Here is a 22,770-nt window from a genome sequence, read left to right on the forward strand (position 1 = left end):
GACAACAGGGGATGGATGGCATTAGTGTGCTGGGAAGAGACTGGGTGAAGGGGAGTGTGCAAGAATATGGTTAAGACAAGATGCAGCAGCAGGAATCAATGAAAAAGTATAATAGAAAGGAGGAGGAAGAGAAAAATACTGAGGATTGGGATGTATTTCAGCAGGGTCTTATCCTCAACATTTGCCAGCTGATCATTTGTATCCCCGGTTTCCAGGAGAGGAAAACAAGGAGGTCAGGGTTTCAGGGGGTTTCTCTGTGGGGGGCAGCGGCAGGACCGGGCCAGAGGTGCGGGACCGGGAGCACGGGCTGGGGGCCTGGGGGGAGCTGCGGGGCCGGGCCGGGGCTGTGGGGCAGCCGGGGCTCAGCGCCGGGCGCTGCCTGACCCCACCAGCCCCGGGCAGGGCCGGCAGTGGCCCCCGGCCCCCAGGAGGCTGCGGGACGCCCCGGCCGCTGCCCGGCCCCGTGGAGCTGCCGGCCCTGCCCGCCGGGGGGGCGCCTTTGGACACTGCGGCAGGACAGGGACCGGCTCTGGGATACGGGCTGGGGAGGGCACCCTGAGCACAGGGACGAGGAGCAAGGAACACCTGGGAAATGTGGATTATACATGGAAGGATCGAGACATTGTTTGGGTCGCTGGAAAACAAATTATTTTGCAGAAAGCTCAGGAGCTGTCAAGAGGATGAGCACCCACAGGCACTGAGGGGGGCTGCAGGAGGGGCAGAAGAAGGCCCTGCAGCACTTGGGCACAAAGGCCCAGCAGGTGAATGCAAGAAGGGAGCAGCAAAAGGCCAGGCTGAAGGCAAAGGCCAGGGCAGAGTTCCTACAGCCCCTGAGGGATCAACCCCAGGGCCCAAGGGGGCCCCAGCACCCAGGGCACGGGCTCGGCCACAAGCACCCGGCAGAGGCATTGCCCTCCTCGGCAGGGGACAGCCCACCCAAACAGCCCCTGGCAAGGAATCAGGGCTCCAGCTGCAGGGCACAAGGTCACTGCAAGCACAGACAGCAGCACCCTCAGGACCAGCAAGTCCACCCCTTGATGGACATGGATTGGCAGGGCTGTCAAAGCTCCCATCACACCAGGGACCCTCCACACTGCAGCCCTTGAGAACATTCAGGTGGGTCTGCATTGAGAGGAGGCATTTTCAGATGGACACAGGGGCCTCTCAATCCACTCTGAATCTTAGACTTAAGGGGGGAAAATGCTAGAAATATGTTTGATTAGTGAGGGGATAAGTGGAAAAGAGGAGTGATTTGATTCAACCTCTGTTAGCAAATTTTGGAGATGGATTTGAAATGCATGAAGTTTTATTTGCTCCTAATTGTTATCATGATTTACTGGGAAGGGATTTGATTGCTAAACTGGGAACACAAATTATTTCATAAGAGGTGATATAGAGGCCAGTTCTGTTGTACCACTGACTCAGACGTCTGGCAAGATCCATGCTGAAGTGAACCCTGATGTGTGGGCAGCACCAGAGAAAAGGGGAAAATTAGATATGGAGCCTCTCCAAAGTACTCTGAAGCAACCAGGATAAGTGGTGTCTATAAGCAACAGCCTGTTCCAGAGGAGGGAAGGAAGGGGAATCAGACAAAGCGCAGGTCACCGCCCCATGCTCAGCTCAACCCGCGGAGCTGTGGGTGCTTGTAAGAGCCTGGCACTGAAATGCCCTGAGCAGGAAGGCTTCAATATCTTCTGCTGACACCATGGCACCCAACAGGGCGGCAAAAGCAATTCTGACTGCTTCAGCAAGCACTTCATCACTTATTAGATTATTTCTAAAACAAATGCAAGATTAGGGATTGTGGAAACAATAGACACAGATAGGGGAACTCATTTTACAGGAAAGATCCTTTAGGGGGTTATGGCAGCTTTAAGAATACAATGGGACCTCCATAAACCCTGGCACCCCCTGAGCTCAGGTCAGTAGAAAGAATAAATAGGGAAAGAAAGAAACACCTATGGAAGCCGGTGACAGAAACCAAGATGCCATGGGCATGGCTTCTGTCATTGGCTCAGGCAAGAAGAGACAGACCCAGGGCAGATATTCAATTACTTCCCCTGGAATTGATGTCTGGAATTCCTTACCCTGGTAACTCTCCACCTTGTGCAGGGTGGAGATAAGGGATGTACATTTAAGGCAGTCCGTGGCCAGAATCCTGTCTCTTGTGAAATCTCTCCCACAGGAAGCTGGGCTGGCACAGAGCCTGCCCTGGGACTTTGCTGTTGCCAACACCCAGCCAGGACATCGGCTCCTGCCTAAGGAGTGCAAAGCAGCACCACTGGTGGCCAAGGGGCCCATGCCAAGTGTCCCTGAGGCCAGAAACAGCCGCCAGCACAGCTGAACACGGGGGGACCCCTCAGCCTGGCCTCAGGGGCTCTGAAGCCCCGGAGATTTGCACTTCCCGCCTGCAGCAGGACCATGGGAGCCCCCACTGAGCCTGCCCTGAAGGCAACGCAGCAGCAGCCAGGGCTCCACAGCGGGCCAAGCCCCTGGGCCTGCCCACAGATCCTCTGCTCAAACCCTCGGAAATCCTGGCCACCCTCCTCTGGCACCTCCAGCCACTGCGGCCAAGCCTTGCTGCCACTGCTGCAGCTTCAGCGCTGGCTGGGCCTGCACTGCCACAGCTCCTGGGGAGCACCACGGCACAATTCCACTCTGGGGCTCACTCACACCCACACTCTGGGCTGACTGCGATTGCATTGCTGCAAAATGTACCAGTTTTGTTTGTTTTAAATCTTCTTTCTCTGCTCAGAAAGGTTTCTCTACTCAAAGGTTTGCCTTTGGGAAAGAAATTTTAAAGTTTTTATTTAAGGGGTGTTACACCACTCAACAGAGATGAGTTCAACATCTCCACAGACTGGGAATAGCCCAAAAGACACCCACAGAGATAACGACCTGCAACAAAACATCAACGCCCAGCAGCAAACAGCAACCAACAGCTACCCCAGACACTGCCCCCGGCACAGCTGGAGACACCTGGTCTGGAAAAGGCTGAGAAGGAAATCCAGGAGTGTGGAGCTAATTAACTCCAGAGGGGAAGGAATCCGGATCTAATAGGAAACCAAATACTAAAAACTACACCACTTGGAAGCAATGAACATTAAACCAATGCATTTAGATTGGTTCAGACTACATAAAGTTTAGGAAAAAACTAATAAATCTCACGTGTCATGGAATGATCTTCTCTGCACACTCGGGCTATGTGTGGATGGAATGATGTGTGCTGCATATCTTTGCCAAAACCAAGTAATGCCTTGACTCTCTAACACTAAAGATATTGTTGGAGGGTTTTTGTTTCCCCCGCAGTTTCAGTGACAAGAATACAACAGGAGAATCGTTTTTCATAATAATCCTACTTTATATGGTTAGGTAGGTTTGGGACAGAAGCGTGAGAATCAAGTTTTGCTATGGGTTTTTCAACGTTCACCTAGAACTACTTTAAAGGTGACCATTTAACTCAGAAACAGTTAATAGTTTGTTTAAATATTGTTTAAAAAACAAACAAAAACCATCCCCCTACCTAAAACCATAACAAAACAAAAAAACAACCAACCAACCAAATAAATAAAAAACAAACAAAACCAAAAACAACAACTAAAAAGGCAGGTTCTATGGGGGGGGCTACATAGCTGCTCCGGAAGAGAAGCTTTATTCCAGGCAGCCACGAGAGGAGCTTTAGAAATGCAAATTAACCCTGCTGGGGCAAAGCCTGGACAATGTACCTGGGTCTTCCTACCCGGGGCAGGAATTGGGCTGATTCCCTCTGCCCCTCAGCCCAAGCTCTGCCCGCTTGCACTGATGGAATTTGCACAGCTAAAGGCAGAGCCCATGGTGAGGATATCTGACTCTGCAACAGAAATTGGTACAGCTGCAAAAGGAAACAGCAAATGGAGAATGTTGTGGATGCAGCTCATCCAGCAGGTGAGCGAGGGGATGCAGGTGGCAGCCAGGCCTCCTGATCCAGAAACGGCTACAGAAGGACAGGGAATGAGGGCACTGAGAATAAGTCCAAAACCAAACAAGACTCAGTACGAAAAAAAACCAGAGTCAATGAGTCAATCTGCTTGGAGATAGGGCCAGGGACTTGTAGAGAAGGAAGTAACGGGAAAAAAACATCAGTTTCAGACAATAGAACAAACTGACACGGACTGCTGCTCAAAATTCTTCTAAATTCCTGAACTTCGAGGAAAAGAACAAAGACTTAACAGAGCCAGGAATATCGGCTGTTCTACAAAAGTGGGGGTGCACATTAACGAGGACATGCAGTTGGCGGATCGGGAGGTCTGAACCTTCCAAGTACCTCAGCCAGTGGGCAAAGGGAGAGGGAGATGAGGCCGGGAAAATGAGGATAAAAAGGAGGCCGCGAACTACAATGGCAGAGAGCACACGGCAAATGCCCCACGGCCTCTCCCTCTGCTCAGCAATAAAGTCACTTGTACAGGACTCCTCTGTCTCCTCGGGGCACAGAAACCTCCGGCCATGTGAATTTCCCCGCACAGCCCCGGGCACGGGGCAGCCGCCTCTGTCCCAGCCACAGGAACCGGGCCGAGCCAGCGCTGCTCCGGCAGCGGCTCCTGCCGAGGCAGCGGCCGCAAGGAGACCGCGGGCAGCCGCTCCCGCAGCGCCCTCACGCCAGCGGCAACACGCGCCGGACACGGCACAACGAACCCGCCTGAGCCCCCTGCCGCCCCCGAGGCCCGCAGCGAGCCCCGAGCCCCCGCACAACCCAGCGCGCCTCCCACCTCCGCTGCGGCCGCCTCCCAGCTCCGCCGCCGCCTCACCGCGCTCCGGCCGCTGCCGCTGCTCCCGGGCCCGCACAGACGCTCCGCCAATGGCGCCGCTGCCGAGCCACGGACGCCCTCAGGCCACCACCGGGGCCCTGCTCCGCCCCGCTCCCACCAATCAGCGCGCCAGAACCACGACTGACGACAGCGGCGGCCAATCGCAGCCAGGGGGCGGGCTCTGCACCCGGCACAGCCTCGCCCCGCGCTCTCAGGGCCCCCCGGGCTGCGTGAGGGCAGAGCCGGAGATGAGGAGCAGCCCTGGAACGGGCCGGGCCCGAGGGGGATTGGGCTGAAAACACAAGCAAACTTCTCCGCACCTCCCGCCACGGCTTTCCCGGCACTGCGGCTCCGGTGGCTCCGGCTCTGGGGGAGGCCAGGAGCCTCACTTCTCCTACCCCTAATAAGGAGCATCGGTGCATCGCTTTAATTTCCCTCAAATAGGGGAAACCGCCCCAAACCCCTGTGGATGAGTGGGGGAGGGGAGAGATTTCTGACAGAAAACCCCAAAAACTCAGAGCAGGATAATGAGAAGTAAGTGAAGAGCCTTAAATCCAGCCTTCCCCCACGCCTCCCTCCTTCCAGCTGCACCTCCTACCCCGGCAGTGCCGGAGACAGGGAATGGGGCCGTGCTCACTTCATGCCCCGGGGCTTCTCCCTCTGCTCAGGGACAGGAGTCGTTCCCCTGCTGCACCCTGGGCTCTCTCCCACCGGAGACTTCTCCAGGAACTTCTCCAAGCTGAGTCCATCCCATGGGGCACAGCCCCCCTCCAAGTGCTGCAGCATGGGTCACTGTGCCCCGGGGTCAGTCCTGCCAGGACAGGCTGCTCCAGCGGGGCCCCTCTGGCCACGGGGTCACAGCCTCCTCTCAGGCATCCCCGTGCTCCAGCGTGGCTGCTCCGGGGGCTGCAGGGGGATCTCTGCATCCCCATGGATCTGCAGGGGGATCTCTGCTACCCCATGGATCTGCGGGGGGATCTCTGCATCTGGCACCACTGTTTTTGGAGGCGCCAGGAATAGGCTGAGCTCTGCCCAAAGCTCTTCTCACAATCCCCACACCCTTCCCGGCACAGGGAGGCTTTTACCTCATCGCAGCTCCCCAGGCTGGGTTTGCAGCCCCTCCTCGTGTGGGATCTCTGGGGCTTTTCCTCCCCATTGGATTCCTGCCCTGTGGAGCCGTTCCAAATGGCCTCTTCCACGAGGTTCTGTGGCAGGGATTTGTTCTCCCTGGTCTCTGTCCGCAGCTCAGTGCCTGGGGGAGGAAGGACAAGGAGAGGAAGAGACTGAGAGAAGGGAAAAGGCAGGAGGAGAGGAAGGAAGAAGGAACAAGGGAGGAAGGAGATGGGAAAGGAATGTGGATGGATGTAGGACAGAATGAGGAGAGGAAGGAGGGCAGAGAAGGAGAAGATGGGATTTGCCTCCATGCCAGAGGGAAGGGGAAGGAGATCCCCCCAGTCCATCCCTGGCAGGATGGCGTTGGCAGTGAGGCTGTCCTGCAGCGATGCTGGGCTGGGAGATGGAGCAGCAGGGAGGGGAAAGGGGCAGTGATTCCTCCTCCCCTGCCTGGCTGTCCCAGTCTGGAGCGTCCTGGCGCTGCCGAGGCCCTTGGAGCATCCGGCACTCAGGAGCCCGGAGCTCACGGCTGCTTTATAAAGCTGACAAAGTCGGCAGGATGGGTCTGGGTATGATCTCAGCAAACTGGGTTTATTGGTACAGGAACAGGGGACAGAGCTGAACAGGGTCCAGGCACAAAGACAGGGTGCAAGCCGAGGGCACAGGGGGTTTTTATATGGGGTAGTGAGGGTGGAGCTGAGGGTCAGGGTCCAATGGATATGGGGGAAAATGGAGCAAAGGAGGGGTTAAGGGTCGGGTCAGCTAATAGGTAAACGGGGGCAGAGGAATGCAGTAAACTGGGGCCAATGGAGGGACAGAGAGGGAGAACATTCTAGGGACTAACCAAAGATAGGTAACAGGGGGTGAACTTGGGTAATTAGGCCAATGGGCCAATGGGGTAACATAACTTTCCATAAATCAGCATGTGCCTGAGCAAAGATCTGTGGGAGAAGCAAGCTTCTCACCATAACCTTGAAATCTATTCTTCTCTTTGGGGACCAGTCCTCCATAGCTGTGGAATTGAGACTCTGATGGTAGAGTCCTCAGCCTCCACACCAGTACATCTTTCTTTTCCTTGCAGCCTCCTCCTCCACCGCCCAGACAAAATTTAGGATTGACAAATCTGGCTTAGGAGAGCAACAAGGGGTGAGCACTTTGGGTTTTGTGATAAAGGAACCTCACTCTTTAGAATTTTTAAAAGTTTAATAAGGAATAATAAGGGACAAATCAGTAACAGCGCTGGGTGTTGGCAATGGCCAGAGGCACACCGGTTAACCACAGCAACTCTTCTTGTCTACTTTTTCCATTGTATTGTTCAAATACATATTCATAATGATTATACATATTCAAACATTTCTTTGAACACATTTACATGTTCCAGGAATTCTTTAGGTTGGTTTGACCCCCAACTCGCCTTTTTAGAGCACGTGCAGGAATCGTGGATTGCTGTTTTGAGGGTTGTGTGTCACTCCCTCACAAGGGCCCCTGGTCTGTGGTTTCAGCAGGTGACAGTGGAAGGGTCAGTGGCAGGGGTCTTCATCACATCCTTTCCTTAGACGTTATCTGACCCTGCAGACGATTTTAGCTACTTCCACAAGTACTTTAAACCAACATTAGCTATTTCACAAATATCTCTGAGTGCTTCTCGTTGTTGTCAGTTATTTACAAAAATAAAAGCATTAGTTCTTATTTCACAACTACGGCTATTTCTGCAAAAGTTAACATTCTAATGCACAACATCTGGCATCCACTTCAATATTTTGCAAAAGCCAAAACTATAATGTATGTTTTTCACACTGTCCAAAAACTAAAATATCATCCATAAATGATGTTCTGAGGATATGAGCTACACAGGGGCCAGGGCATTGGCCACAAAAAGTTGACAAATTATACTATAGCAAAAGCAGTTAAAAGTGATTACAAACTGTACTATATCAAACTCGTTGTGATTAAGAATATTTTGCAGAAGTCAATACATAATAGCAAAAGGCAACACTACCTAGTTATTTATAACAAACCCAGGGCAGGTTTTTCCCTTGCATGGAGCACCTGGGCCTTCCCCGGGCCCCTTCTGCCCTCCTGCAGAGCCGGTGGCATTTTCCAGCACACACAGTTTGTAACCAAGAGCCGGGTGCAGCCGAGAAGGCTCCAAGCGCCTCCTTCCAGGCTGACTCTGCAGGTGCCCAGGCTGCTCTGGGCTCTGCCAGGGCTCTGCTGGGGCTCAGCTCTGGGCCAGGCTGGGCCCGCCCTCCCCTCACATTGCTCTGGGCAGCTGAGTCACAGCGGGAGAGGGAAGGGACACGTCAAGGGAGTTGAGGTTTAAGAGCGTTTTTATTCAGAAAACTTTCATAACAAACAGGCTGCTCTAACTACCATAACTAACTAGCAATGCTAACTATCCTAACTAACTACCAGTGCTAACTACCATGACTAACTAGTTGTCCTAACTACTGTAAGAAGAAGCTGTTCTCAAGTACTTCATCTGCTCCGCTGCTCCCTCAGTTGCTTTGCTGCAGTGATCAGAGGTGTCAGGCTGGAGAGAGGCTTGGCTGATGATAAAAATGGGTGCTGCCCAAAGGATAAAAAGGAAAGAAATGAACTGTTACTTTCCAGAGTCAAGTTCCTCACAGGCTCTGTTGCAACAGGACAAAGGGAAATGGTTTGAAAATCGAGGGAAGCAGGCTCAGATTAGATCTAAGGAAGAATTTTTTAACCAGGAGAGTGGGGAAACACTGACAGGAGGTGCCCAGAGATGTGGGAGGTGCCTCCTGCCTGGAAACATCCAAGCTCAGGTCAGGCAGGGCTCTGAGGCCCCTGAGCTGCTTGAAGATGTCCCTGCTCGCTGTGGGGCACCAGGTCCAGATGAGCTCGAAAGGAGCCTGCCAGGCCACAGCGGGCGAGGATTCTGCTCGCTCTGCGCGTGGAACGCAGCGAGACTGGAGACTATCGGAGGGGGCCCCACAAGAAAACCCCTCCCTGGCGCTGCTGCTTCCCCTGCAGCCCTTGGCTCTCACCTGCAGCAGCTCCTGGGCAGCCCAGCGCCGCTCCTCGTCCAGCTCCAGGCTGCATTCGAGGAAGTCCCGCAGCAGAGCCGACAGGCGCCGGGGCTCCTGCAGCTGCGGGGTCCCGTTCTGCCGGATCAGAGCGCGAGCCTGCAGGGAAAGCAAACTCAGCGCTCTGCCAGCTCCCTTCACACCCACACGGGCTCACATCCACCCCGGGGCCTCAGCCCCAGCTCCAGGGCCACTTTCCTCCCTGCCAGAGATGCTGCTCAGAGCTCATTTTGCTATGCCAAGCAAAAAACCCAAACCCTGAGGCTGCCACAGCCACTGCAACATCCAAATGATCTCGCCTTGAGAGCCAGTTTCATTGGCCGGCTTTGTTAGTAGGAACCTCCATCAGAAATAGCCCATTTTGCTTCTCCAAATATGGACACCAGCTTTACAGGCCATTTTCCAGAGTCAGTGTGGTCTGCCTGTGTTATTTCAGAGGACTCTTCCATCAAGTGCATCTCTGCAGTGCCACTGACACTCAAGTAAATGCATTCCTGATGCCCCATCCCAGAAACTGCCAGGCAAGAAACAGGAGGTTTGTGATGCTGAAAGCTCAGGCTTGGTGACACAGTAGCTTGGACTAGGAAAGAAATATGTTAGACTATGGGGATGTTAAACCATCATCTTCATGTTTTCAACAAGTTTCCCAGTGAGAAGAATCAGGGGGAGATCATCTTGCAAAACCTCTTTTAGAAACTCCTGCAGAAATCTTGTTGGGTTTGGGGCTGGGATTTGGGGATGGTGTGGGGTTTTCTTGCAAGATAACATTAGAGCTAATGCATTTGCTTCATATTTCCAGGTCATCCTCTCAGCTAGAAGAGCTGCAACAACGAAAAGCCCAAAGCAAATTGTTGCTGGAGACTGCAGAACATTCGTCTGTGTGGAGACACAAGTCTTCTGGGAATTCCCTTCCCATGTGCAGAAACCTCCAGCTGCTGCTCCCAGTGCAGGGTCCCCCTGTGCTCGCAGCCTCTGCAGCCACTGGAGAATTTGCCTCTTACCATGGCCGCCGTTTCCCTGAAGTAAGGAGGTTCTCCTTCCACCATCTCGATGGTCACAATGCCGAAGGACCAGATGTCCACCTTGGGGCCATAAGGAGATCTGGTCACAACTTCTGGGGCCATCCAGTGAGCAGTGCCCACCATGGAGCTGCGCTGGTCCTGCTCAGGGCTGAGCTGAGCGCAGAGGCCAAAATCAGCTGAGGACAGAAACAAACCCTGTCAAAGGCAGCTGCAATGAGGAAACCAAGCACAAAGATTCCCCACTCTCAGTCTGAGAATGCAGTAGTGAAGTCAGATGAAAAAGTCCTCAGGGCTGTAGCCAAGGAAAGGAAAGATGGAACTGGGCCCTTCAAGAAACCCTCAGCTTTCCTGCAGTGGCTTTTACTGATTCCCTTGGAGCTTTAGATTCCCACTGCTGCCCCTCTGGAAGGGCCATGGCCAGAGCAAAGGCACTGCTGGCCCCCTGCTCCTCTCCTGAGCTCTCTGCAGGGGCAGCCGCTCTCAGCTGGCAGTAGGGGCCGGGCAGTGCCCCCAGCAGCCCTTGTGGGGCTCTGGCCCTCCCTGGGAAGCAGCCCCAGCCCCGCAGCCCGGGAGCGCCGTGCCTGGCCAGGAACACCCACCCAGCCTGACAGAGCCGTCCATGCCCAGGAGGATGTTGGAGCTCTTCAGATCCCTGTGGATCACCCGGTTGGAATGGAGGAAATCCAGGCCCTGCAGACACTGAGAGAGAACAAGAAACACAAGGGCAAAAACCAATGGCCGGAATATATCACACCAGAAAGGACAGCTCAGAATTCTGCCAGCAGCAGCTTTGTTGTGACAGGCCAGGAGTGCAGTGCACACAAGCTCCAGGCAAAGGGCTCAAGGCAAAGCTGAGAACAGCAAATCAAATCCAAACCAGAAAGAGAGTACCACAACAGCAGGAGAGAGAACAAGAACAGAGTAGAAGTGCAGTGATGCTGACAGGCCGTTCACTGCAGAGGCTCTTTCTTCTCCAGCTCATAAAAACAACTCAGAAACAAAGCCCTGAGCATGGAGCCACTCCTGTTCTCACGCCCTCTTTGGAAGGACCATCGTGTCCCAGCCATCGGAGTGACAAGCAGGATCCCTCACCTCCCGACTGACAGCTGCCATCTCTCCTTCAGCCATGCGTGTCTGTCTGACAACGTCCCTCAAAGTTCCTCCATCCATATATTCCATCACCAGCCAGAGATCTCCATCCACAAGGAAGCTGGAAGAGGAAAACAATGGCATGGAGATTAAAGTGCAGAGCTCAATTCCCCCATGGAAAAGCCTGGAGTGGAGTTTTGTTTCCAGGTCACTTGTCAGTGAGGACAGAATCAGATGGAGAGACATTTCTGCCAGGCTGCACAGTCCTTGGAATCTGCACAGTCTAAAGGGGAAGGAGACACCTGTGAGAAAGGAGAGGCCTTGGATGGCAAGCAGGTGAAAAATGCAGTTTAGCAACAGCCCAGATCAATTGTGGAACCACAACCCTTGGCCCCAGCTGGTTCAGCTTCTGAACTCATCAGTTCCACCATTCCCTCCAGAACAAGGCAACACAACTGCCAGGGTTATCCAGGGGAGGAGGCCATGCAGCACTTGGGACAAAAGCAGTCAGAAAACCTTTCAGAAAGTCCCTTCAGAAACAGGCAAGGCCAGTGAAAAATGGGCAAATGAGTCATTTCTGGAAACAAGAACTTGGTCTTACTGGCATTTTTAGCAATGGAAAAGGGCTGGGAAGAAGAAGCCAAGGGAAATAATTTCTGCTGTGGTTTATCAGCACTTGCTGGGAGACACAGCAAACGGAGTCAACTTGAAGGAAAAACCAAAGCAAAGCAACAAAAGCACATGGAGGGAGTGAACAGCCAGGCTGTTGGTTTGGGAAGATGTGGCGGGTCCGGCAATTTCAAAACAGGCTATAGACTCTGGATGCCAGGAAAGGTTAACGCAGGGCCCAGGCTCGGGATCAGAGCTGAAGCACTCACCTGTCCAAAGAGTTGACAATGTTGGGGTTCTTCTTGTCCTTCAGGAGCAGGATCTCATTCACAGCTCGTTCCCTGTTCTGCCCTCTGAGACTCATTTTCTTGATGGCCACCTGAAGGGACATTGCAGCCTTGAACTGGAGGAGTCTGTGGCAGGAGGCCACAGCAAACACGGAGCGAGTCTTTGTGGAGCAACAGAGCCGAGCTGTGCCAAACTGCCTTGGGATGGGACACCAGAGCTCAGCAAGGGCCATTCCCACAGCCCATTGCTCTGCCAGCTGGGGGCTGCTTACAGGACACATGGCCAGAGACATTTGGCCTTGCAAGCTCTGCAGAAATGGTCCCTCAGCTGTCAGCCTCAAAGCTCTAACAACATTCTCTGCACCTACAGTCTTCTCAAATGGCCTCAACACTCTTATTATTATTATTCAAACCCATTTTGCAAGCAGGAGGTAATTCTGGTTCTCTGAAAACAAAGCAAAACAGCCAGGAACCCCTTAGCAATTCTATGGGATTTGGTCATGATTTCAGATGCAACTGCTCTCTTTGGGATTGCAGAACAAAGCAGACACACACACCCATTGCTCAGGTGATCCCTGTCACAGGCTGTCACTGACACCAGACCCAAACACAACTGGAGGCTTTAGGAGAGAGCTTTGCTCTGGACATTCGTCTTCTCATTTCTCTCCCTCTCTCTCTGTGAACAGCTGAAGTAGGACTAAAACCCCAAATTGAGCCCAAGGAGGATCTCTCCCTAATCAGGCCTTGAGGTATCCTTTGAAGATAAAAGGCAGGATGGAAATAATATTGTTATAGATTAGCTAAGAATAGCTAAATAATGTTCCTGTCTAAGGTTGGGATGAAGATAAATTGGGCCACAGTCTCCAGCAGCTGATGCATTCACACTTTTAGATATGAAGGCCAAGCCAGCATGTCCTGCTCTGACAGACACCGCTGCCCTCCTTGCATTCCTTTGGCGCTTCAGAAGGACCAAGTCTGTCCCAGCTGTGCTCTGCAGGCTGACACTGCTCTGCCTTCAGAGGAGCAGCCTGGGCAGGAAAGCTCTGCTGGCCCCCAAAGCTGCAGCCACAGCTCCCAGCAGAGGGGAAAGCCCTGGAGAGCTGCCAGACGTGCTGGGCGTGTTGGCACTGACCTCTCCTCCCGTGGCCCTGTCGAGTCCTTTATAAACGGTTCCAAAAGCCCTGGAGACAAAACAGCAGAGAAGAAAGAAGCAGCGCTTTAGGCCCTGGCAGGGAAAGCCAGCCCAGACAGGAGATCTCTGCTGCCTGCAGCGTTCACAAACACCTGGGTGCATTGACCCTTCCAACAACAGCACAGCAGCCACCAGCCCTCTGCCATGCAAGGTGTGCAGGAGAAAACTGAGACCCAACATGAAGGAATTGGCCTGGAGCAAATCCCAAATATCCACCCTGAATTGCTTTAGTTCCAAAGCTAGGAGGAGAAATGGGTGTCTAAAGAACTGGAAAAGAATGCATTTCATGCTTTTCCACTTCCTGCCTAAGACCTGCAGGTTCCACAAGGGCCCTGCCATCAGGCAGGTGATGCTTTTTCCCCCAGAGTGCATCAGCTCTGTGTCTGTTACTGAATGGATGGGGTCTGCTACCTGTGCTAGAATAGAGCACTTATTAGTTCATCTCTGGTTTCTGTTTCTAAACCATTAGGTTGATAATCCTGACCAGTGGATATTTTTTGAAGGAAAATATTTGAAAGAAATCTTCTTGAGAACTGTTTTCTGACAGTCACCAGATGGTGAGTTGCTCTTTTAGGCAATCCAGTTCCAGGGACAGAAGATCTTCCAGGTCCTGCTCCTTGATGCAGGCAGGACACTGCCAGCCTCAGGGGCCTTTGATGGCGCCTTCTGACCACAGTTATCAATTCTGATCAGGACTGAGAGACAGCAGGATGGTAGCCCAGTGTCTGAAGGTGCTTGGAGCTCTCCTGACTTCTCACTCGATCCTGCACCAGCACAACACCCGGCCCTGCTTGTGCAGCAGCAGCTGCCGTGCACTTACCCTTGGCCAATCTGCTCCACTTCCAGGTATTTCTCGGCAGGCTCCTCCTCGCTCACGGTGTTCCCTGAAAGAAACCACGTGGAAGACGCTCCCTCCCAGAGTGAGACCCTGCCTTGCAGCAGAGCCAGAAGCAGCCCCACTCCCTGGGGCCGTGAGCCCCTTGGTGTCAGCTGGGGAAGGACAATAAATGGCTCGGTGACATTCAGCTGCAGAGCAACACTGGGTGCAGCTGATGCCCAGACACACACACAGCACCTGCTTGGGCACCCAGGAACAGAGCAGACGTACTCAGCTGCATCAGGCACCACTCCCCTCTCCCCTCTGGCTGCCCTGCTGTGCTGCTGTCAGAATGTTCAGCCCAGGATCGCACAGCGGAGGGAGGTTCATTGTCCTCTTCCCAAGCAGAGGGAGCTTCTCCATTCTCTCCCCAAAATTCTGCAGCTTCTCCATCCTCTTCCCAACACGCTGCAGGTTCACCATCATATTTCCAAGCCAGGGGATGTTCGCTGTCCACTTCCCATGCTGGGAGATGTTCACTCTCCTCTTCCCAAGCCACAGGATATCCTCCATCCTCATCCCACACTGGGAGATGTCCATTGTCCTCATCCCACTCTGTGGGAGCTTGGCCACTCTGGTCCCACACCAGGGGACATCCACCGTCCTCGTCCCAGGCCGGGAGATGTCCCCTGTCCTTGTCCCACCCCGCGGGAGCCTCGCCGTTGCATTCCCACCCCGCGGGATGTTCGCCCTCGTCTCCCAGAGCAGCGGGGAGTTCACTGTCATCTCCCGGCGCTGAGGGAAGTTCACCATCGTCCCCCAGAGCAGCGGGAAGCTCACTGCTGTCTTCCTCCTCTTTGGCCTCCTCTTCGTAAGCAGAGGGAGCCCCAGGAGGTGCTGGTGCTGCTTCTGTGCCCTGTGGACAGACGGCAGCGTGAGGGATGGGAAATTCTATCTCAGTTATCACCTTATTTATCCTCAGCTGCACATCCAGCTGCACTAAGCAGAAATGGGGTTTGGAGCTGTTCCAACTAACAATGGGCTGAAGTCGACATTGCCACTTATTGTTGGGAATTCAATATTCCACCATGGCTAAAGCCAGCAAGCAATCCTCTGCCTGCAAAACCAGACCTGAAGCTCTTCAAAAGCTCTTCAGCAGAAAAGGAGAAAACTGATGGGAATTCCTTTGCTGCTGCTGCTGCTGCTGCAAAGACACTGACAGGACCTTTCCTTCAGCCTCCCAAGCTGGCACTTGGCTGCCACATGCCGAGCTCACAACTTGCTGCACAATTCCAAACACCAAAGGTTCCTTTCCCACTCACCGAAGGAGGAGCTGCTCGGAATCCAGACATGAGGTGCCCTGCAATGGGAGAGGGAACATGAACCAGATGCTGTTAGGAGAAAAACTGCCAGTGGTGGGAAATGCCATGGAGCAAGGCAACCCCAAGAGAGCATTTTGCTTTCACTGCATCCCTCCAGGAGCCACAGTCCCTTCCCACAGCAAGCAAGAGAACAAGCACAAAACACTGGGCTGGGTCAGTTCTTGGCTGGAGCAGCAAAGGGAGGGAGTTCCAGGCTCTGCTGGCACAGACTCCCTGCTTGAGGGAACAGAACCCCCCAGGGCTCATTGCAGATGCTGTGCACGCCCCGCTGGCTGCAGACACCCCCTTTTTCAGCTGCAGCTGCTGGCAGGAACTCTCCCAAAGCAATGGTGTCTTCATGGCAATTTGGTTCCAAAGTCAACTCAGCTCCAGAGGAAGAACAGAAAGCACACAGCAAGCCCAAAGCCACAGATGCTGCACCGAGGGAAAACCTCAACTTACGTGCCAAGTGGGTTAAAAAATACCCCGAATAAGCCACAGAGTACAGAGTGCAAACTGCAGCAGCCACGTGCTGGATCATTTTGGCTGCACTGCACACGCCTGCAGCCTGTAGCTCTGAAAGCACAGAAGGACAGGGCTGGGCTGGCTGCTGAGAATGCCTCGGGCAGGAGGATCCTCCGGCAGCGAGCCCAGAGCCACTCTGGGCACTGAGGCCTCCGTGTCCCACAGCAACGGGAACACCACGGGGACGTGGCGCTGTTCCTGTGACATCCCAGCAGCAGCTCACGCAGAAACCGCCTGGAAGGTTCTCCTGTGTCACAAAGGAGCACAAAGAACCCTCCCAGGGCACAGCCCATGGCCCAAAGGATGCAAGAGGAACTCGGAAAATGCAGCAAACAAGGACACCCCATAGCCCAGCCTGAACACTGAGGAGAACAAGGACAGGACCAAAGCAAAGGAAACGTGACCTTTAGTCACTGATAGTTCTGACTAAAAGCAGCAAGCCTTGTTCCATCTGGGATCTTTGTTCTAGTTCTAAAAACAAGCAAGGTCCTCCACTCTAAATACAGAGAAGGCAGGAACTGGGGAGGAGGTGGGATTAGGAAGGAGGAGGAGGAGGAGGGAGAGAGGAAAAGGAGGAGCAGGAAGAGGAGGAGCAGGAGCAGGAACAGGAGGAACAGGAGGTTCCAGTGCCCCCCGTGGCCGCAGCCACGGGACCATCGCCCCCAGCTCGTCCTGCAGCTCAGTGGGGAGGGGGAGCTCGTCCCAAATCTATCCAGGAGTCCCTGAGAGGGTGTTTTATTGGGGGGGTATTTGGAACTTGTAGATTGTGGAATTGACCCCAAATATCATCTGGTGTCTCTGGGAGGGTTTTTTTTCTCTGTGTGTGCTGGTTTGGATTTTGCAGGAGCCCAAAGCTGAGCCCCTTGGGGGATCTTTGGGGGCCCACGTGGCCATTGCTCAGTATGGGCAGGGGAGGACATTGGTCCTGGGGACCCCCGGGAGAGCAGAGGAGGGGAACCCCTGGGACCCCCAGAGTGGGGAGAGCAGAGAGGGGCGATCCCAGAGCTGGGGGACCCCGGCAGACTGGAAAGGGGGGGAGCCTGGAGAGGAGGGACCCCTGGGACCCCTGGGATCTCAAAGTAGAGCATCAGGGGAGAAGGGCCCCCATGGACCCCCAAAAGCCCCTGAATCATCCCTGAGCAGGACGCCGGAGAATGGAGAAGCCCTGGAACCATTGGACCCCCATGATCCCAAGGAAAGGAAATCAGGAAACCTCTGGAACACCAGAAGTGGAGAGATGAGTGATGGGGAATCTTTGGAGAGCTTTTTGGGCTGAACCTTGACATTGTGGAGATTTTCATGGACACAAGACTCCTGCTGACTTCTACAGATGGAATTGGACAGGAGGAGCCTCTACTCCAAGGTATTCCCACCTTGGTTTCCCCCAAACCAGGATCTGTCATTCCCAAGCTGTGGCCAGATGGCGGAGGAGGAAAAGCCCCAGAGATCCCGCATGAGGAGGGGCTGCAAACCCAGCCCAGGGAGCTGCAGGGAGGAAAGAGCCCCCCTGAGCCAGGAAGGCGGCCGGAGATCCAGCCAGAGCTCAGAGCTGGTGGAGAAGCCTCATGGCAGGGAGAAGCCCCACAAATGCTTGGAATGTGGGAAGGGTTTCAGCTACAGCTCCACCCTGATGGAACACCTGAACATCCACCCTGGGGAGAGGCCCTGGGAGTGTGGGGAATGTGGGAAGAGCTTCAGTGGGACCTCCGGCCTCACCAAGCACCACAAGATCCACACTGGGGAATGGCCCTGTATGAGTGCTTGGAATGTCAGAGGAGCTTCAGGTGGGATTCAGAGATGATCACTCACCAGCACTTGCACACCAGGGAGAGGCCCTGCGAGTGTCCCGAGTGTGGGAAGAGCTTCGTGCACTGCTCCAGCTCCTCCCCCATGGGAGGATCCGTGCTGGATGATCCCCAGTGACCCCCGTTGGGCAGAGCCCTGGTGACCCCTGTTCTGGGTGGTCCCCGTTGGGTGGGGGGAAGGTGTTGGAGAGATTTCTTTCCCTTCTCCTTGTGCTGCTGTGATTTGGTTGGTAATAAATTCCCTCCGTGTGCCCAGGCCGGGTCTGTTGTGCCCGTGCCGGATTTGCTGAGGGATTTCTCCCGGTCCTTGTCCCCAGCCAGGAACCCTCGGTTCCATTTTCTGTCCCTGTGCGGCTGCGGGGGCAGGGACAGAGCGGCTCTGGGGGTGCCTGGCATCGGGCCAGCGTCACCGCTCGCCACGGGCACCGCTGAGATCCCGCGCCCCTGGGCACGCATTGCTGGGCTCACCTGAGCTCCCACCCGCCCAGTGCCCCAAGGTTCCCCCTCCCCAAAAAACTCCCAGCCCGGGGCTGCAGCGGCCCGGAAAGGCCTCAGCCAATCAAAACACAGCCAAAACGCGCCGCAGCCAATGAGAGCGCGGGGCGTTGAAGAGTCATCAGTTGTGTGGCGGAGCCTCTGAGATCGGGTCGCCAAAAGTGGTGGCAGCCAATGAGAGCGCGCGGCGCTGCCGAGCCCGCCCTGCTCCGGACTGGTGCTGCCAGCGCAGCGCGGCTGCTTTGGGGCTGCTGCTCCCTGCCCGGCCCCGGCCATGGGACGAGGGGCGGCAGCTGGGGCCCTACTGGTGGCACTGGTGGTGCTGGGAGCCCCCCCGACTGCGGGCGCGGAGCTCTCGGGTGAGCGGGGTCGGGAGGCGCTGGGACAGGGGGAGAGAAGGGGGAAAAGGGAGCCAAGGGGGAGACCGGAATGGAGGGGGAGGAGGAGGGGACCGCCCAAAGGCCGAGCGGGAGGGGCTGAGGATTGGGGGGAGGTGAGGAAGGGGTGGGAGACGGTGGGAAAGTGGGGAAAAGGGGAGAGTGGGACCCCAAAACAGGAACCCAGCGCCCCCCACCCGGACCCCACCTGCGTCCCCCGCCGGGGCTGTTCGGGGAAGGGGCGCGTGGGGGGCGCCCAGGTCGGGCCCAGAGCCCAGCGCTGCCCCAGCCCGACCCGCCTCGCCTCTATCCCCGAGCTCCCCCCTCTTCAATCATCGCCAGATCCCCACTGGGGAAAAGCCCTACGAGGGTGGGGAGTGTGAGAAAAGCTTCAGCAACAGCTCCGACCTAAGGGCACGCTGCCACATCCACTCCGGGAGAGGCCCTGCGAGTGCCCTGATTGCAGGAAGAGCTTTATACGCTGTTCCAGCTCCATCTTTAGTGCAATACAACAATCCCCCATGGGAGGATCCCCATTGGATGATCCCCAGTGACCCCCGTTGGGCAGAGCCCTGGTTATGCCCATTCTGGGTGACCCTTGTTGGGTGGGGGGAAGGTGTTGGAGAAATTTATTTCCCCTCTCCTTGTGCTGCTGTGATTTGGTTGGTAATAAATTCCCTCCCTGTGCCCAGGCTGGGCCTGTGATGCCCATTTTGGTGTTTGATGAGGGATCTCTCCCTGTCTTATCCCAACCCAGGAACTCTTGGTTAAATTTTCTCTGCCCTGTGCAGCTGTGGGAGGCAGGGACAGAGTGGCTTTGGTGGGTGGCTGACATCAGGCAGCATCACCCAGGCCATGGGCACCCCTGAGATCCCAGTGTGGTGGTGCATTGCCCCCTCCTCCTTTCCAGGCTGCAGTGTGATCTGAGAAATGCTTGTTAGGTCTTGTCCTTGGAAACGGCACCTGGGTTTTGCTCTTTCCAAGCTTATCAGAAACACTGTCTGCTCCCAGGAACTGCTAAAAGGTTCCTGTTTTCCTTATGACCAGCCTTGGAAAATATTCCTGTCTTGGTTTGGAAAGACAGGTATCTGCTTAAGGAAGGCAGGAGCCTCCCCTGAAATGGAAAATGTAAACCTCCTCCCTCTGAATTGTTATGAATTTGAAATTAAGGGGGCTCGCAGGCAAATATATGGGAGCAGGGATAAGAGTTCTTTATTAGGGAAAAAAATACAAGGACAAAATAAACAATGCAGTAAATCCAACCAACACTGCCAGAGTCAGAACACAACCTGACATCCTGTTGTTCAGGGTGTTGGTAGCAGTCCAAGTGGAAATGTGCCTGCAGTCCTCCTGGAGTAGCAGATACGGTTTTGTTGGAGCAGTGGTCCTGTAGAAAGGGTGAAGTCTTCCTCTGAATATCCAGTGGAAGAGGCAGCTGTTTCCTCTGGGGATCCAGTGGAGAAAGCCATGCTGGTGTTCCAGAATCTCAAGATTATATCTGGGTAGCAATGCTTGGCTCCTCTCTCTGGGCTCACATCTCCCAGTGGGATGCTGTAGATCTTATCAGCCATGCAGTGACATGCAACAGCCTATTAACAACAGATGTCTCCCCTGAGGGAGGATTGGTTGTGGAAAAGATAAGGAAAACAGAAGACAACTGCCATTCAGATGGCAAATAGAAAACATCTTGCTTGGCAGTCAGGACATTACCCACCCCTTATTCTATTTCCATCTGCATCACAATGAAACCTTACATAGAGTTCTCACTTAAGACTAGGTTTCCCTGTGGTCCACAATGGCTTTCTCCATCTTTCTGCATTACCCATCAAGTGTAACCAGGTCCTTGAGCAAAAACAATTCCACGGATGGGTTTGTCTTTGCCTGAGGTGGGATTAATCCAAACAGTCTTCCCTAAAATGCCTTTCATATGTACCACAGGAACTTTATCTCCCTCCACTGTGTGCAGGGGTTCAGACTGGGCAGGACCAGCTCGATTTATGGACCCTCTGGTGTTGACCATCCAGGTGGCTTTTGCTAAGTTCATTTCCCAATTTCTAAAAGTCCCCCCACTGAGTGCCTTAAGGGTAGTTTTAAGTAGTCCATTGCACCCATCAACTTTCCCAGCAGTTGGTGCATGATAGAGGATATGGTATATCCATTCAATACTATGTTCCCTGGCCCAGGTGTTAAAGCCATTCTTGAAATGGGTCCCGTTGTCTGACTCAATCCTCTCAGGGCTACCATGCCTCCAAAGGACCTGGTTTTCAAGGCCCAGGATGGTGTTCCAGGCATTAGCATGAGACACAGGGTAGGTTTCCAACCATCCAGTCGTGGCTTCCACCATGGTCAGCAGGTAGCGCTTGCCCTGGCGTGTCTGGGGCAGTGTGATGGAGTCAATCTTCCAGGCCTCCCCATACTTGTACTTGGACCACCGCCCACCATACCATAGGGGCTTCACTCGCTTGGCCTGCTTGAGGGCAGCACACGTCTCACAGTCATGGATAACCTGTGAAATACTGTCCATGGTTAAATCCACCCCTCGGTCTTGTGCCCACTTATAGGTGGCATCTCTGCCCTGATGGCCTGAGGCATCATGGGCCCATCGAGCTAGGAACAACTCCCCCTTATGTTGCCAATCTAAGTCTATCTTCGACACCTCTATTTTTGCAGCCTGGTCTACCTGCTCATTGTTTTGGTGTTCCTCATTAGCTCTACTCTTGGGAACATGAGCATCTACATGGTGGACTTTCACAGGTAGCCTCCCTACCCTGGTAGCAATGTCTTTCCACTCATCAGCAGCCCAAATTGGTTTTCCTCTACGCTGCCAGCTGGACTCTTTCCACCTCTCCAGCCATCCCCACAGAGCATTGCCTACCATCCATGAATCAGTATAAAGGTAGAGTTTTGGCCACTTCTCTCTTTCAGCAATGTCCAGGGCCAGCTGAACAGCTTTGAGTTCAGCAAGTTGACTTGATCCACCTTCTCCTTCAGTGGCCTCTGCAACCTGTCGTGTGGGGCTCCATACAGATGCTTTCCACTTCTGGTTCATCCCTACGATGCAACAGGAACCGTCAGTGAAAAGAGCGTAGCGCGTTTCCTCTGGGGGCAGTTGGTCATAGGGAGGAACTTCTTCAGCACGTCACTGGTTCTTGTTCCTCTTCATCAGTGAGACCAAAGTTCTCACCTTCTGGCCAGTTTGTAATTATTGCCAAAATCCCAGGGTGATTCAGTTTCCAATATGGGCGCACTGTGTGATGAGAGCAATCCATTTACTCCATGTGGTGTCAGTGGCGTGGTGGGAGGTGGGAACCTTTCCTTTAAACATCCACCCCGGTACTGGTAGTTGGGGTGCCAGGAGGAGTTGCGCTTTTGTGCCAATCACCTCTGAGGCAGCCTGGACTCCTTCATAGGCAGCCAAGATTTTCCTCTCTGTGGAAGTGTAGTTGGCTTTGGATCTTCTGTAACTTCTGCTCTAGAAGTTGGTTGGCCTCGAGTCTCCCCAGGCATCTTCTGCCAAAGGCTCCAGGACACACCATTGTTCCCGGCTACAGAGCAGAGCACGTTCTGCACCTCTGGTCCTGTCCTGACTGGGCCAAGGGCTACAGCATGAGTAATCTTCTGCTTGATCTGTGCAAAGGCTTGTTGCTGCTCAGGGCCCCAGGGGAAATCGTTCTTCTTGCGGGTGACCAGGTAGAGAGGGCTCACAGTCTGACTGTACTCGGGAATGTGCATTCTCCAAAAACCTATCGCGTCTAGGAGAGCTTGTGTTTCCTTCTTGCTGGTTGGTGGAGACACTGCTGTGATCTTGTTGATGACCTCAGTGGGAATCTGACACCGTCCATCTTGCCACTTTACTCCAGGAACTGGATCTTTTGGGTGGGTCCCTTGATTTTGCTCTTCTTGATAGCGAAGCCGGCTTCCAGCAGAATCTGGATGATCCTCTCTCCTTTCTCAAACACTTCCATCGCTGTGTTCCCCCACACAATGATGCCATTGATGTACTGCAAGTTCTCTGGAGCCTCACCCTTTTCCAGTGCACTCTGGATCAGTCCATGGCAGATGATGGGGCTGTGCTTCCACCCCTGGGGCAGTCGGTTCCAGGTGTACTGCACACCCCTCCAGGTGAAAGCAAACTGAGGCCTGCATTCTGCTGCCAGAGGAATGGAGAAGAGCACCTTAGCATTGTCAGTGGTGGCGTACCCCTTTGCTGCCTTGGACTCCAGCTCCTACTGGAGTTCCAG

At 54.1% G+C, this 22,770-nt stretch overlaps 2 protein-coding genes across 5 annotated transcripts in view; one reads left to right on the forward strand and one right to left on the reverse strand.

Annotated features, from left to right (window-relative positions):
* The window catches only part of LOC129132039 (uncharacterized), a 286,230-nt gene that overhangs the window by 142,454 nt on the left and 121,006 nt on the right, over window positions 1-22,770 (forward strand). The gene's annotated exons all lie outside the window — the stretch shown is intronic.
* LOC129132006 (serine/threonine-protein kinase PAK 3-like) lies at window positions 8,376-22,261 on the reverse strand. The gene is made up of 12 exons (XM_077191107.1): window positions 22,063-22,261; window positions 15,790-15,903; window positions 15,289-15,326; window positions 14,447-14,882; window positions 13,970-14,033; window positions 13,090-13,138; window positions 11,940-12,049; window positions 11,065-11,182; window positions 10,572-10,671; window positions 9,952-10,148; window positions 8,912-9,049; window positions 8,376-8,465 (listed from the first exon to the last, which is right to left on the reverse strand). The coding sequence occupies exons 1-12, from the start codon at window positions 22,259-22,261 to the stop codon at window positions 8,376-8,378; spliced, it is 1,653 nt and encodes a 550-aa protein (XP_077047222.1).

Source organism: Agelaius phoeniceus, chromosome 27, assembly GCF_051311805.1.
Source record: "Agelaius phoeniceus isolate bAgePho1 chromosome 27, bAgePho1.hap1, whole genome shotgun sequence".
NCBI lineage: Eukaryota > Metazoa > Chordata > Aves > Passeriformes > Icteridae > Agelaius > Agelaius phoeniceus.